At 45.5% G+C, this 16,236-nt stretch overlaps 1 protein-coding gene across 3 annotated transcripts in view; it reads left to right on the plus strand.

Annotated features, from left to right (window-relative positions):
* The window catches only part of WDR7 (WD repeat domain 7), a 1,349,682-nt gene that overhangs the window by 1,271,151 nt on the left and 62,295 nt on the right, over nucleotides 1–16,236 (plus strand). For all 3 annotated transcript variants that reach the window (XM_078674853.1, XM_078674855.1, XM_078674854.1), the window contains one exon: nucleotides 5,100–5,204. In XM_078674853.1, the coding sequence (XP_078530979.1) occupies nucleotides 5,100–5,204 (105 nt within the window). The remainder of the gene's footprint in view (nucleotides 1–5,099; nucleotides 5,205–16,236) is intronic.

The following is a 16,236-nucleotide window of genomic DNA, read 5'->3' on the forward strand; positions in this document are numbered from 1 at the left end:
ATCAGACTCGTGTTAGCTGTGTGTTAATTAGCTACCAGTGGTGGTGTCTTTACAGAGAGGACTCCCTCCCCTCTTGGGGTTGCCAAGGATACATTGCAGAGAGTATAGTTAGTCTGGACCTGGTCCTTCTTTGTGGTGATTGGCTCTGGCTCCTTTTGATTGCTTTAGGAAAAGACTCCTGTATGATGAGAAACCTCCAAGCGCACTCTGGGGTGCTTGCACCACCAGGGCACAGTTCGAGTGCCAAACTCTGACGGGCACTGAGCTATTTTACAAAAACAAATAATTCACTGAAACCTCTACAGCCCCGATTTCTGAGTCTTTTTATCACAGTGGTAACTCCAGTGATTGCTGATCTCCATGATTAAACTACCTCTCGCCCAACGGCATTTGTCTGGTCACATTCCACCCAGTTACATAATGGAAGGGCAACGCATGCCTTCCAAAGTTGGAAAGTAAGAGATTCCACTGGGGCTCCTAGATGAGCGCTTGCTTCACACCCAGTGAGTCAGTTGACTGACTTGTATAACTGAGCATGGGTGGACATGAAAGGGGCGTGGTATTTTGAGGACATGCCTCCTACGTGTCTCTCACAGCCGTTCGAAACTTCTCTGCTTCCTCAATAGCATTAAGTGCACATTGCTTAAACAGCAATCTATTCTATAGGAAAAATATTTAGGGCCTAATAAACGTGCACTTTCATACATATTCATTGCTGCTGTGGCATGTTTTTAACTGTGGAGCACTGTCACTCCTCTTAGTAGCTTCCCACACATCTATTTGACTGTAAGATTAGCTGTTTCCTCGTGGTCGAGAGTTGCAGCTCTATTTCAGTACTGCACAGTGAGGGTGGCTTCTGTCATAGCTTTCTTCCATTTTGAAACATAACAAAAATATGCATTTCGGTACAGTGATGTTCAAAACTAATATAGCCAAACCCTTTTGTCCTAAAGTTAGAGATGTTATCGGGCTGCAGTAGGAGTAGAACAGCAAGGTGTTGGTGTTTAGTTTTCTTTTGACATGCAGCATCTCTCATTCTCTGTAACGGTGCTGAGCTGCGAAGACCCCTTAGCTTGTTCCAAAGTTGGTAACTCTGAAGACTGGCAATCTGATTCTCCTACCTATTGTTGTTATAACTCTTGAGAAGTGTTTACTAACCACAGGTAGTTCAGTAGGCACCTCCTATTCAGTCATGAAGTTCAGTGATTAAATGCCTGCAGAGCTTAGACCTAACCTTCTTTATGCTTTTGCGGTGCTAGAAGTCTGATTTCCTCAGTGGGGCTAGGCTGCAGGCTGTAGCCAAAGAGGATTCAATGTCGCTGAACGGCAGCTAGGGGTCTGGACCGCTGAATCAGATTTGCTGCTGTGGTTAAAACCTAGATTGAGATGCGACACAAACTCAGCAGCGATGCACCCTCAACAGATTTGCTGCAAATTGGCCCCAGTTCCATGACAACTCTCCAGGCAAAAAGTCTTGAAAATGTTTCTAAGTCCCAGCTATTACTGTTAGGCAGGAGGAGTGCACTCCTGACACCAGTCAAGGGTGCTGGGGCATCAGGAACAGCACTTGCGGGTCAGCTCTCAGTCCAACAGAATCCACCAACAGGGTTCAAAGCAGGTCCAGTTTAAACTGGTCAACTGGGCTCGTCCAGGAAAGTGGGCTTCTTGCAACTTTTGTGTCCCTGTAGATTAACTGGAGGCCAGCCAATTGACCCTTGGAGTCCACTTCTCAGTCCTGGGTACAAGTTGGAGCCTTCCAGCCCTTAGGGTTCTCCTCTAAGGTCCGAACAGCAGGTGTAGTCCTCCTGTCTTCCACAGGTCCAGTCGTGTACTGGAGAGGATGTATAGGGGTGCCAAATGTATGTCTTGCACTAGCCTGTGAGTGTGTGTGACACCTGGCCCCTTCCTAGTCAATAGGGAGGGGTTCCCATAAGGAACCCAACCCGCTTTTACAGCATTTTCTGTGTGCCTTACTACAAACAATCCCACAGTTCCCCCTCTGTTAAAACCAAGATGGCAGAACCTTTCCTTCCTCTGTGTAGAGCTCCAGTGCCCACCCTAAAGGTGTGGCCAGAGAAAAAGCAACCTCCTCTGTTCCCCCCATTGTCACTTTAACCCTTTCTGGGGTAAGCTCTTTCCACTGGCATGGTGCCTGGCTTGTTAGAAGGAAAATAGAGAGGACAGGCCCAGGTGTGAGCTACATCTGACTGTGACGGGCAGGCCCCTTTGAAGATAATTAAGTTCCTATTCACTGCCCATATGGTCATCATGTCAAAGGACATATCCCAGGCCCTTTGTCTCAGTCCTGGAAGCCAATTCACACCTTATCAAGGAGCTACTCAGCACCGGGGTCACAGTCGGCAGCTCATGCAAGTGGGATTATAGAGGCTTAAGGCAGGTAAAAGATTACTTTTTAAAAGTACCATATTTAAAATATTTTTTTACAAACTTGACTTTACAAATTAATTGGATTTGTTGTGTGTGTGTGTGTGTGTGTGTGTGTTTGTTTTTTAAATCTAAGAATAAGCTTTTCATCTGGTCCCTAGATGGAGATAACATTCTTTAATTTTCATATTGACTCAATACTATCCAATGGAACAGCTAACACTGCTTTTTAGGCCTTTTCACTGTAAGGACATGTTGAACATTAAATGTGTACATTTCTCACGTTTAAGTACCATGCACACTGTCTTGTGGGCACCTAAGGGGTGACAGCTGGGTTACTGGTGGCAGGCCTGCAGTCATGTTTACCATTGTCATTGCAGTACTGGCACAATAGGTGCTGCAGTCCACTAGTGACACTTAACTTACAGGTCCTGGGTATATTCTGTGCCATATACTATGGACTTATAGGTAAGTTAAATATGCCAATCAGGGTATAGCCAATTTCCCCAGATTTTCGAGATCAGAGCACATGTACTGAGGTCTGAGTTCCAGTGCACAGAATAAAAACAACTGCAGCATCAGTATAAAATAAAATGGGTGCGATCATGCAAAAAGAGGCTTTTTCCTGCAACAAGGAAATTAATATGTTCTTTTTTTCCGGTCCTTACAGATATATTTTTCTTTATAGCTCCTAGCACTTGTACAGAGACATTTACATTCTGACTCTAGAGGATATTGTGCCTCACTGCCCCCACCTTTCTCCACCACCACCACTTTTGAAATTTCTCTGCTACTCTCAGTCTGTTGTTCTTCTTCCCCACTGGAAAAGTGTATTGAATTACAAATCACTAAAAGCAATTCATTGTCCATAGACTTTAATGGGATCCATTGAAGGCATGTCACATCATTTGAAAACACTATGGATTGGGACCACCGGTGCAGCCGGCTCATCTCAAAGCACAATTTCTCTAAAATCAGACTATATTTTAACGTGGAAATAGAAATGCAGTCGCTCATCAGAGGCGCAATCATCAGACCGAGCAGAAGGATGAGCGCCCAGAGAGAAGGCATGTAATGAATCCAGTTAGAATGAGAGCAAGAACAGCAGAGGGGGCCAGCAGATAGTGTGTGAGGAAGGTTGATTTCGTTGTTGTATGTATGTGGCACTGTCTGAAGGTGTGATGGGTATGCATGAACAGCACCTGGCTATAATGCGTTAGTACCCTTCGTGCACACACTCACATAACAGATCGGATATGCTGCCGTTTCACACACTCATGTGCACAAGAGCTATGATTCTCACGTAATCCTCATATTCAGATCCTCACTATTTTCAAAAACATCCTCTCCCGCTCCCTAACACTGCTTTAACAGGCACTGAAAGAACATGCTACGCGGCATAAAGAAATTACTGAAGTAAAATTGAATGCCACAAATCAGCAGGTCTTCTGGCCTACAAATTATGGTCTGTGAAGTAACAAAATATATTCTCAGGAAAACGTATGGGTTTTTGTCAAGATAGTACCATCCTAATAAGGAGATAGATTCTTGTGAGGGAAAATTCACAATGTAATCCATGAATGATCTATTATAACGACAGTTGCTTAACTCATAACTGTGATTTCTCTCGCCCTGAATGGATCCTATAAGTGAGAATTAATTGACAATGCCATTGTATCATAAGTGCGGCACTGAATCATTAGCATGGTCAAAGCAGACAGTTGTTGAGATATCTCTGAGGCTGTAGACCAAAGATAGCTTTGACCATCACTGGTGAGCCCAAGGGTTGTAAACCATACACCTAAGTCGTAGTTCAGATACATTGAAGTGTATCTGATTTCTCGTACTGAAAGACTGTTTCAGAACACCACTTGCTCAGACGTGTCTGGGGCTTGACAGAAACTAAGCGTTGTATCTTTAATAGGGTTGCTGAGATTTATCGTGTACTAAAACAGGCTATTTGCATTGTTGAATTGCTGAGGATTTTGCGACAGTTCTTATATTCCCTCACAGTAAACCCTATGGCAGTGCCCCAATTTTAAACCCTCCTCAGTTTCAGAACTACTTGTCAAATTTTGAGGGTTGCTCCCACTCACAGAGTACAATTCCAAACACAAACGTTTTTTGCATCTGTTTGATGAACTTCCAGAGTTACCTTTGTGCATGCTCAGTACTCAAAATCTGCAAAGCGAGATCTGAAATTAGCCACCTTGCGCTGTTTTTTAGACCCTCACAAAGATCCTCCTGCATCTTGTGTCGAGGAGCGTGTTGAATCGTTTGAAGAAAATGTAGGAGCAGGAAGAAGCACTGCACAGATGGTCTAGAAACTCTACCGTGGGATTAATGTTTGTGTGAGGGATTTGCTATGCTAGTAAGCATACTTGACCCTCCAAGTAACCTTCGCTTAGTTGACCCCTGCCCCTGCACGTTCAGAGCAATACCTCTGAACTCTGGAGACCAACCCTGTGGATTAACCCTAGTCTGTAAAGGTGATCTGAAGCTATATGTGACTAGAGCGTCCTCCTCCATGTTACGAAGCCTGTCCTTTTGTAGCATCACACTCCTTGTGGTGCTGAGGATGTATGTCTGCGGCTTTTATTTGTTTCTCTATGACCTTCATAATACATTTGAGTACATGTGTTGTCCCTACTGCGTGATATGCTAGAAGCGTTTGCCTGAGCTTGTTAATGACTGGTACTTTGTTTTATTTCCAGAATATCCATGGACATAAGGGGCCCATCACATCAGTAAGTTTTGCCCCAGATGGGCGGTATCTGGCTACTTACTCTAACACAGACAGCCATATTTCATTTTGGCAGGTAAGAGGATACAACTGGTTAAACAGATATTAGGTTGAAATTATGTATTGCGTTTAAAATCGTGGCTTCCTTCTTAGCATTTATTATTCTCATGTCAGCATTTTATGTAGGTGAATAAAGCCCAAGTATATTGAGCAGACTGTTTTTAAGGAATATATGACGATACAACGAATTCCGTTGCAACGCATGCCTTTACCACGCATGCGTTACAACGGAATTCGTTTACCACGCATAAACTTTTCCTCGACTATTTGCGTGGTGACGTCATACGTCGTTAAGAGAAAACGGCATTTTTCCCCGATTTCTCTTAAACGACTCTGATGCCGACGTGACTTCTGGTGAGTTGTTTTATTTGGGGGGGAGACCCCCCCAAGCCCCCCTTTTTTTTTTTACCTTTACCACATATGCCTTTACTACAAACATCGTAGTAAAGGCATGCGTGGTAAAGGCATTAGTGGTAACCACGCATGCGTTGTACTGCATGCGTGGTTAAAGATTTCGTGGAAACGGCTTCGTTGTAAAGGCCGTTTCCCGTTTTTAAGTTGCTAGAGTCTTGGCAGTGTAGTTAGGACACAATGAAGTGTACTGGCATTAGCCTGACGTCATTCACATCTGTCTTTCCATACCTGCTGTGAAACACCCTTGATAAAGATGTTGTCATGATGAAGAAAGCATGGGTCAGGTTATGACATGTTACTTCTACTCTTTGGAACTGTTAGCGCAGGTCTACATGTCCGTCTGGATGCTCACCCCAATGTAGGGTTGGGTACACCATGGTTTTATTGCATTGGAAGTATTAAACAGACTTCAATATTAGCCACAAGGCATTTGATACCATATGTACATAAATGAGTGATGTGCGAAAGAAGATGCAAACTGTGGGAGAAGTGTAGGAGTTAATTTTGGTTCGGAAAAGAACGCTTGTCCTGTTCCTTGGCCAGGCGTATATGCAGAAGTTCTTCTAGTCATTGATAAGAGATGGGTTCTTTGAATGACAGATCATAGACTGGGCATCATTTGTTGCTATTATCATTTGTTATTAGTGTTGCTATTCATACGATTGCAGTCTTAGCAATATCTACATATATGATACCTCATCCCTCCCAAACTGATTCTTGAAATCTTTGCTAAGTTCAAACAGTATTACAACTTTAATGTCAAGAAAACAAAATAAATATAAAATGTCCAAACCAAATTATAAAAATAGAGAAAAGGTTAATAACCAAAAATACACCAGAACAATTCAAATCAAATAAAGATAATCTGACATATAAGATCCTCACATGGAACATTATAGGGATGCATACTATGCCCAAACACTATAAAATATTCTCCTACTTGAACAGGCGGGGGTCCACATTGCCCTTCCTGCAAGACCCACCTACTGGCTCTAGAGGGGGCACCTTAAAATGCAGGTGGCAGGACCCAGCTTACTGCATTTGATTATCTAGATCAGAGCTAGGGATCCCTTCCAACACACAGGGGATCTGGTAGACCCGGAGAGCCGGTATGTGGTGTGGCAATAATTAATGTTTATGGGCAGGGTTGGATTGGGATTGAAAATCGGCCCGGAGACGCCCCAAAAAAAATCGGCCCACATTTGCATAATCACTCCTCAAATCACTGCTTTGGCGTAATCATATAAAAAAAACTTTAGGAGGGGGTAAACAGTTTACAGTGGTGAAACAAGTTAGGCCACTTCTAATCAGGCCCCCTGCCCCCACTCAGTAGGTGCACACATTAATGGGCCGGCCAGCGCGAGAAAGAAAGTGACACCTCTGCCTGTTGCTAAACTGAGGTAATGATCGCACATCTACTTCTAGAAAGGCCACTCAAGACACCCACTGGAACAATGGAGACAGCGCCCAAATGGCCCCCCCAGACTGGTAAAAAAAAGAGGCCCACAGCAGTACTCAGACACTGCCCATCGGACATTGCCCGAATGCCCGCGTTACCAATCCAACGCTGTTTATGGGCCAAATGTAGATCGGGACGATTTTCTGTCCAATCTAACATGCACTTTGGCGCTTTACCTAATCCATTCCACGTTCTTGGGAGGAGAGTTTAATTACGTAGCTGAACCGTTAATGGACCGATCGCATCCCCCACTTAGAGACACGTCTGTGCACCGCATAGCGAGAGCCTTCACAAACTGGCAGAGCAGATGGGGGCTAATAGATGCATGGAGACAAATGCACCCATTGGTACGTGACTACTCCTATTTTTCGCACGTGCATAACCTACATATCAGACGGGACACTTTTTATGTTCCCCGGGCATCCATACCCTGTCCCAAGGCGTGGAATACCTGACACGTATGGTGTCGGACCACAACCCGGTCCTTCTTCAGCTGCAGTAGGGGACCCGCGCCAGATAATACCTACATGGCAGCTCTAACCTTAAGCATTGGAAGACCAGGTATTCCTGGAACACATCAAGGAACATATAATACACTACTTCACAGATAATGGCGAACCAGCTTCATTCAGACTGATAGAGTGGGACGCCTTTAAGGCTGTAATAACGGGTCGGTGCATGACAACATCTATAAGGGTCCGATGCACCGTGGTGGCGGCGGTGGAGGTAGTTGACCTGGAATTGAGGACCATAGAAAGACTGAGACTGGGGCACCCTGAGCTACGACATGTTAATAGATGCCAAGGAGAAGGTGGCTGTCCAAGTTGAGCGGCTGAGGTGTTTTGATTATAAAAAATACAAAACCCGGGAACAGATGAGTTCACTATCAAGTTCTATGCCACTTACATAGAAGAGCTAGGCCCTAGGCTGGTGGACATGTTTGAGACAGCTGGAGCGGAGGCCCCCTCCCCCATACCACACAAGAGGCACTAGTCGTTCCCCTTTTCATACCAGGTAAAATACCATCAGACTGTAAGGCCTACAGGCCCTTATCCATGCTTAAACTAGACTTTAAAATACTGAGTAGAATGTTATCAGCGAGACTCCTTCCATTTATGCCCACTATCATACACCCGGACCAAGCAGGTTTCATTCTGGGCTGCAACACCACGCTCAAAATACGATGCCTCCTGTCCATAATGGAGGCACATAAGCATGAAGAGGGAGAGGGGCTGTCCTCGCGATTGATATAGAAAAGGCCTTCAGTAGCCTCGAGTGGGGGTTCTTGTATGCAGTCATGAGCGTATGCAGTTGGGAAAGGGTTTCTTGAAGTGGGTCAAGTATACAGACACCCTGGCCAGAGTCTGGATGGACTAAACAATGTTGGAGCAGTGTAGTATGGGGAGGGGAACACGACAGGAGTGCCCTCTCTCCCCATTGCTGCTTGCCCTGGCCATGGAGCCACTGGCCAGTCTCGCTCGAACAGGCAATATAGATCAGGGTATACAAATAGGGAAACTTGACCATTATATAGCACTACACGGTGATGATTAATTAATGTCCCTAGGCAATGTGGGGGAGCACTGGAGGGAGCCAGGGGACTAATGGACGAATTCAGGGCGCTGTCAGTGCTCAAGGTTAACTAGCAAAAGACTAGGCTCTTTGCACTGACAGAAAGTAGAGTTCCACCTGAAGGCACTCTTCAAAGGGAGCCTAGCTGTCTGGGATACTTAGGATGAAAGATCTATCACTCCAAACCTGACTTGCAGGAAGGGAATATAGGGGCCGCTATAAGATCGCTGACAGCTAGTGTGGACTTTTGGAAAACCCTGCCACTGGCAGTGGCGGGTAGATTGGCGCTTCTAAAGGCTGCTATTTTTCTTCATGACGCTGCCTACGTGGACACGATTTGCTGAGCTGGACTCTCTCATGGTGTCCTTTATCTAAGGAAATGGCTGCAAGTGGGTGGCTCTGGTGACACTGAAGCGCCCTACATGTGAAGGGGGGCTCGCGGTTTACGACTTTGAGACGTATTATTTAGCAGGACAGCTACAGTGGTTCATACATAGGCTTGTGGGGTGACAGACTCAGAATCATGAGAATGGAGCATTTTTGCCATAACTGGACGTACTTCTACAGACACTACGACTGAAAGTGGGTGGGATCACGACTGAGTGCACCAGTGAGCTTCAAGTGGTGAATCGCAGCTAGAGAAGATGTCTCCAGAAAATGCACAGCTGGGTGCCTTATTCTCCAGACCTCCCAATGACAGTGATGCATATCCTGAAGCAAGAGGGGACAGTGGAGGGGCATTGGGGACTGGCTCCAAACAGAGAGGGTGTGCTTCTAACGCTTAAAGATTTCAGGGCAGGATTGAACCTCCCCAAAGGCCACTTTTTATTTCATAGGGCGGTGACGGCTGCCCTCCGACACCATTTGAGGACAGGCACCTCAGAACCCAAACATCACAATGCTTGCAGATATATTGGCTCAGTGGAGGTAAAATCAAAGCAGTTACATGCCTCTACAGAGCGATAGGAGGCAATATTCTACAACCGTTGATTGCACTGAGGGACCGCTGGACAGCCGACTTAGGTACCTCCATAGACGACAAGGACTGGGAGAGCACCCTAGCCAGGAACCCCAAGATATTGAGAAACTACAATTTCAGGTTAATTAATTTCTAAATCCTACATAGGGCATATTTTACCCCTGATCACCTTAACAAATACTTCCACAGGGAGGATGCAGTGTTCCTGTGATGTGGGGAACTCGGAGCAGCCATGATGCACATGATTTGGGCATGTCCAACACTGCACAGTTATGGGGGCTAAGTTACGAATACAGTGGCAGTGGGCAGGTGAGAGGACGGTTCCCTGCTCACCTGCCCACTGCCTCCCAAATTTGTTCCCCCCATACCTCCAAAACAAGGGTCACTAGCAGGTTCCAGCTAAACTGGAAATAACGAGGCATTAGAAAACACCAGGTGGGTCCTGCATAGAAATATGGAAAAAATAAGTAGAAAGATGGGTGGGGTGCGAGGGGAAGGGTCCTGCTTAAGAATGCCCATAGGGGGATCGACTCGATTGAGAGACTCAGAGCCCGGGAGACGCTGGTTGATAACATGAAAGACCCTGGGCCGGATTCGGGAGAATCTTCATCGCGGATACAGTCTCCACCTAAGAGACGAACACTTCATGATCCTGGGGAGAGAGCGCTGGGAGGATATCCAGCTGAACAAAGAGTAGATGACCAGTAAGACCTGGGAGGGTGTTGACTAAGACAGAAGATGAACCCGATGTAATGGTGGGATTAGCTCAGCTGTGTATTTAAAATACAGATACAGATGCACACTGCAGAAGTTGGGGTGGAAGGGAGTTAGAAACTTAGAGTTCGGAACGGATGTTATTGATACCTGTTGACAGTCACAATGTAAATGTTCTTTAACTGACTAAGCAGGAAGCGACTCCTGACCAGTTTAAACATTGTGTGACTATTAAATGCAATACAATCTGGTTTAAAAAAAATTCAGATAAATTTAAAATGGTTTATGAAATTTTAAGGCACGATTTCAGGCTGACTACGATGTTGGGGGAGGTCTGATACATAAATGGGTCGCCCCAATCAAAGTTCTTAGATTCTGTCCTAGACTTCATTTTCGAGATTTATAACTTCCAGCATGACAAGGGATGGGGGGTTTGGGGATTGGGGAAGGGGACCCTGAAGTCTATGTTGTCATCAAGCTCCTGAAGCTGTTAGTTTTGCCTCCAAATGCCCTGAGTTGGAAAAGACATGATTATATAACCTCTGACGTTGCTTCATCATTGGGATGAATCTACCGCATTGACCTAGTTCCAGGTTTTACCTTTTCTTGTTTTGGTTCTCGAAATACACCAGTGGGGCAGGGCTAGAAGCTGTAGCTAGAAAGGGCTTTACAAGGTCAGATATATTTAAACACGGGCCTGCTGAACCCGTTTTCATCATGCCAAAAGTCTCGGAGCAGGCCGAACTTGGTCCCGCCTTGTGTGTACCCTGCCTGGCCAATACTCAGCACCTTGTGCCATTCCTCCAAAAGTGGAAAAATAGTATAGTTCCAATTTTCTCCCTCTGCTAGAGAATGTCTTTATGGTTCCTTGTGCTTCCCCCATGGCAGGCATCTAGGCACTGGGTCTCTCAGGCGAAGGCTCCCTCAGGGAGCAGGTTGACAGGAGATAAGCCACCTCACTCTTTGGGCGCAGGTCCAGCTCCTGCAGGAGTCAAAAGTTCTTCAGTCCTTTTCTTGGAGCTCTTTGTTCAGGTGTTGTCTTCCCACATCTAGGAATGTTATTTGGATGTGGTGGTGAGGTGTCAGTCTCATCTTGTAAACTAGCTAGTTATTAAAGAATTTCCTACACCTAGTCCTATCCACAATCTTGCCCTATGCTTACCTCTTTTTTACGCACTTATTCTTTTTACTTTAAAAATGTGTAGAAGCCCTAAATCCAAAATGGCGAACCTCGTTTTTCAGCTCAAGAGGTTTTCTTTCTTTTAGCCACTCCCTTCTCCTTATGATGTATTCTTCCTCGGGGCAAAAAATGGATACTCCACCCTGCTGAGGTTGGAGACTGAAAGTCTAGGAAGGCCTAAAGAATGACCCTGTCAGGCCCATTTGGCATCTTAGTCAAAAGGGGATGTATGAAGGCAGTCTGGTTTTGCCAACTGTTCCTGTACCCCGTCCACATGGCTTATCACTGTGAAGTGGCCGGTGTTGACTTCTTGTGCCCAGAAGCCAACCCATTGCACTTCTGGAGTAGGGTCATTAACTCTCAGCCTGGAAAGTGTATTGAGCCTCTGGAATGAGGTTAAGAGACAAACTGGTTCTAATCCAATTTGGCTCGGCCAGTACAGAGTTCAGTTTAATAAAGTTACTTTTCCACAAAACTTATCAAAATCTTCTTTCACCATTATATAAAAAACTGTAAACCGTGAGAAATAACTTTTAAATAATTTTGCTAGCTTTATCCTAAACAGACATATAAAATAAAGATTATAATTACACCAAGGCATGTTAATGGAAACTCTAGTTCAACCTAGACAGTAAAAACAGTTTGGGGTATTTATGTAATGTGAGGGCACACTATTCCTCATAAAGTAGTGTGCCACTTCTTTATACATTAAGCACCCAGCCCGGTGGCTTTGCAAGACACACATTAGGGCTATAATATTTAAAATAGGTGTTCATACATGGCAAAGGCACTTTTTCTTTACGTGTGTGATTACAGTGCCTTTAAACTGCAGACCAGCCAGAGCACAGAGGTGCTCCTGGCAGGCATATATTTTGTTCATATGTTCATATGTGTTGTTGTTGTACTTATACTCTTCTATGTCCCATGCTAGTAATGCCTTTTCGGCACCCTCTACCATGGCCTTATAGTAAAGTTGTATAAGCCAGTTAAGGTAATCTGATCCACAGTGCTCATGTTTTAGGGTAAAAGCTTCAACACTGTTCCATTGTTAACGGAGGCATATCACACATTCCTAAATAAGGTCAGAAAAAAACTGGAACGATTGGGGGACCGTATGATGTCCTATTTCTTTTTTACAGTCCTCGAGATTTTACTGCGCTTTTTGATTTTTTGTGACTGTGTGATGTGCAGATTCGTGCTTTGAGCGACTCCCCCAGGTAAGTCTTGAGAGAGGAGATTTCCATTGGTCTCCCTATCCTTAATCCTAATGGCTACGCCCCCTTAGCACCCCTGCCCCATGACTTGGTTGATGGCAGCTAATTTATCATTGTGGGGGCACTGCCTGCTCATTTCCCCTGGTAAATTTAGTCCAGAAGCTCTGTATTTATTTATGTTGAATATTTTAAACACATTAGCTCCCCTGTATGAACAAAGCAATTGCTGTGTAGATTCCTCAGCTGGAAACACACAGTAATGAGACAGAACTAGACAAGCCTGCACGCATCAAAACAAGAATATAGTTTTTAGAAGTAGCTAGCTCTTTAATAATGTATTTTCAATTCCAATAGAAAGTAGTCTAATGAATCATGTAATTTGTTTTGCGGGATGTTTAGCCATATACACTGTGTAGGCATGGTGTGTTAAAGTGAACCCTGACTAGCATTACAATATTCTATCAATTCAGTGCCCCCTTTTGTACCGCTTTGGCCGCCATAAGTGTGGCAGGGTATGCTCAGACGTGAGTCCCTTGCCCACTTTGTCACTGGATTCAAGCCAGCCGGGCTGAAGACGGCTGGAATGTCAGAAACCGGTCCTCGGAAGCTTGTTACCGATTCAGGAAGGCATGGCTTGGCAGTTCCGTCTGGACTGTTCCCATGAGGCACAGGGTCAGACTGATTTGCATATAGCCATGTCTGAACTGGGGTGGCATAGTGGGCTAAAGAACGGTGATGGATCAAACCCAGATCTTTTGACTGGGTGTGAGTGTTTGATTGGTTCAGATGCTCCGTCCATCACCACCCCCTTTTGTACCGCTATGCCCAGGGTGCAGCTCTCCCTCCAAAAATATTTCCCCGGTGTATGGGCCTTCTTGGGGATTGCGGTTTTAGGTCAGGGATCCACTTGGGAGAGATAGAGCTGGAAAGCGGATGTCATACTATTTCCAGCTAAACCTCTCCGACACAGATCGGCGCGCCTGGACAGAGTTATACCCTCTGGGCGCAAATCAAAGGGAAATCAGACCGTGCCTAATTATGCCATCTGCTTTCAATGTGTTTTCTGTGACGTCAGCACACTGTGTGTGCTGTGCGTCACAGTAAAAAAAAAAAGAAATTGGGATGCAATGGAAGCTCTTCCTTCATGCCTTGACTTTAAAAAATATATATATATAAATACTTTTAGTACTTGCACCTAAAGCATTTTCTTCCACTGTGCCTTGCGCGAGATGTTCTTGTTCTCTGCACGGCAGAGGTATTGCGGTGAACGTGAACATCTCATCCACCGCACTTAAGTGACAAACACTGAGGGTCTCTGATACTGTCAGCAAGCCGGAACTAGGCTGTCAACAGAATTGAGTGCCACACATACTGGCCCCAAGCCAGAGACCCTCACTATTATTAAAAATATTTCATCGGGCACTGGCAGCAAGCCAGAGCCATTGGTGTTAAATGGAAGGCCCAGTTTCTGGCGAGAGAGTGCCATGAAACAAAATTGGTATGATAGCGTCAGCAGATCTAAACTGCACTACCAGAGTGGAGTGCAAGCCAGAACTAAAAGTACGTGCACTTAGTGTTAAAGATCAGTAGGGGCTCTGGCTTGTTCTCAGTCTCTGAGACTCTTGGTTTTATTCCCAGTGTTCCTCTGGCTTCTTGCCAAGATCTGGAACCGTGCTTTTTCATGATAGCGTGGGTCTAGCTTGCCGCCAGCGTATGGTGCACTTACCTTTAATGATGGCGAGGGGCTCTGGCTTGTTGCCGGACATTAGCAGCAAGCCAGAGGTATTCTGCTATTAAAATGGAGGGCTCTACCGCTTAGCAACCAGCCAGAACTACACATTAACGCGCAATGTTTCACTTACTAGCAGCAAGCCAGTGACCCTCGCCATCTTTAAAAGCAAGTGCACCATACACTGGCAGCCAGCCAGATCTATGCTGTTTTTAAAATGGAGATCTTCATAAAACTGAGGGGTTCAGATACTGGCAACAAGCCAGAGCTCCTGATCATCATCGAAGGTAAGTGCACCATATACTGTCAGCAATCCAGAGCCATGCTGGTAATACAATGAAGGGCCCCAAGCCAGAGCCCTTCGCCACCTTTAAAAGTCAGTGCAGTAGACATAGATAGCATGCCAGACCTACACGGTCACCACTGTTCCCTCTAGGCCGCGCGCGCGCGCGCGCACCTTCTCTGACGTCAGCGCGCACCACCTATCGTGGAGCGCGCACACAGGCCGTCGCAAGAGATTCGCGCCGCCCGCCGCTTTTAAAAAGCGAGCGGCGCGAACATGATATGCAGCACATTTCCAGTGGTGGCGGCGGCGGTTGGCGGCGGTGCGGGTGTAAGAAGTTGCAGGTAAGGAGCGGGAAGCGGGAGGCGGGAGGCGGGAGGCGGGAGGAACGAGGAACCGGTGGTTATTGTGGGGGCTATGTATTTGATCTGACCGGGAATTATCTGCTGGAAAATCTTAACCGAAACCGTAGCCCAGGCGGCCTCTCGTGCGTGCCGCCCCCTGCCCTGGTGTGAGTGATGGGGTGGTTCCTCTATGGGGGCGCGGGTAAAACTCTGCGTTTAGCTGGTCTCGGAGATAGAAGCGCTCTGGGCTCCATTGACCGAAATCCTCGCTGACATCGATACTGCCCCCCAGATCGAAAGACTATGACCCCAGCCAGGTGCATAGCTGCCAAGGTTTCAGATTGCTGTGTGTGACATTTTCATAAATGCAGTGTAAATATGTGTGACATTTCAACAATTATGAGTGACACTTTGTCACAATCAAAATAAAGCAATGAAAACCAGGAAAACATATAAATATGAGCAGTTAAACCCATTTGAGCAACAAGACATTCTAAGAAGATGTTAAAACTGCTAGAAAGCACAGCACCAGAAACTGAAGCACCAAGTTCTCTTCTGCTGATTGTACTGTTAAACAAAACGAGGACTCATGTCTGCACCAGTCATTTCAGTGTGCGCCACGCCACTGCAAACAAAAGAATGTTTCTGTAAATTTTAGCGGTCAGTTATTGTAATAGGGTTAGATTATGTTTTTTTTAAAAACGGCGCTGTTTACTTGCCACTTACTCACCTCAAGTAGAGAATAACATAACTTCTGTAGTGAGGGGATAAATAGAGAGGGAGGCGGATAAGCACTGTTTTCAATGGGCCTTCTCACTTGAAAGGAAACATCAACGTTCGCTGGGGTACAGAATGTAGCCACAGTGCACTGCAGACTCCACTACCGAAATGTTCAGCAGGTGTTCCTCTTTAATTACTTCTACTACTCTTACTAACGTAAAATAACCAGCTTTACCCAATTGCTTTCTTGACTGCTCCGTTATAAATCTGGCCTAATCAAATGAGTAAAGGGACATCCGTTTTATTTAAGAATACTTATAGTTTTACGAGTAGTTCAGAGTTTTCACTTACTTCAATTCGAGGCAGGCGACGAGCGAAGGCAGCGCCATGGCATTAGGTGCCTCACCCCGGCTGGGACATGCTCTCACAGCTGCAGGCAG

The sequence above is a fragment of the Lissotriton helveticus genome, chromosome 2_1, assembly GCF_964261635.1.
Source record: "Lissotriton helveticus chromosome 2_1, aLisHel1.1, whole genome shotgun sequence".
Lineage (NCBI taxonomy): Eukaryota > Metazoa > Chordata > Amphibia > Caudata > Salamandridae > Lissotriton > Lissotriton helveticus.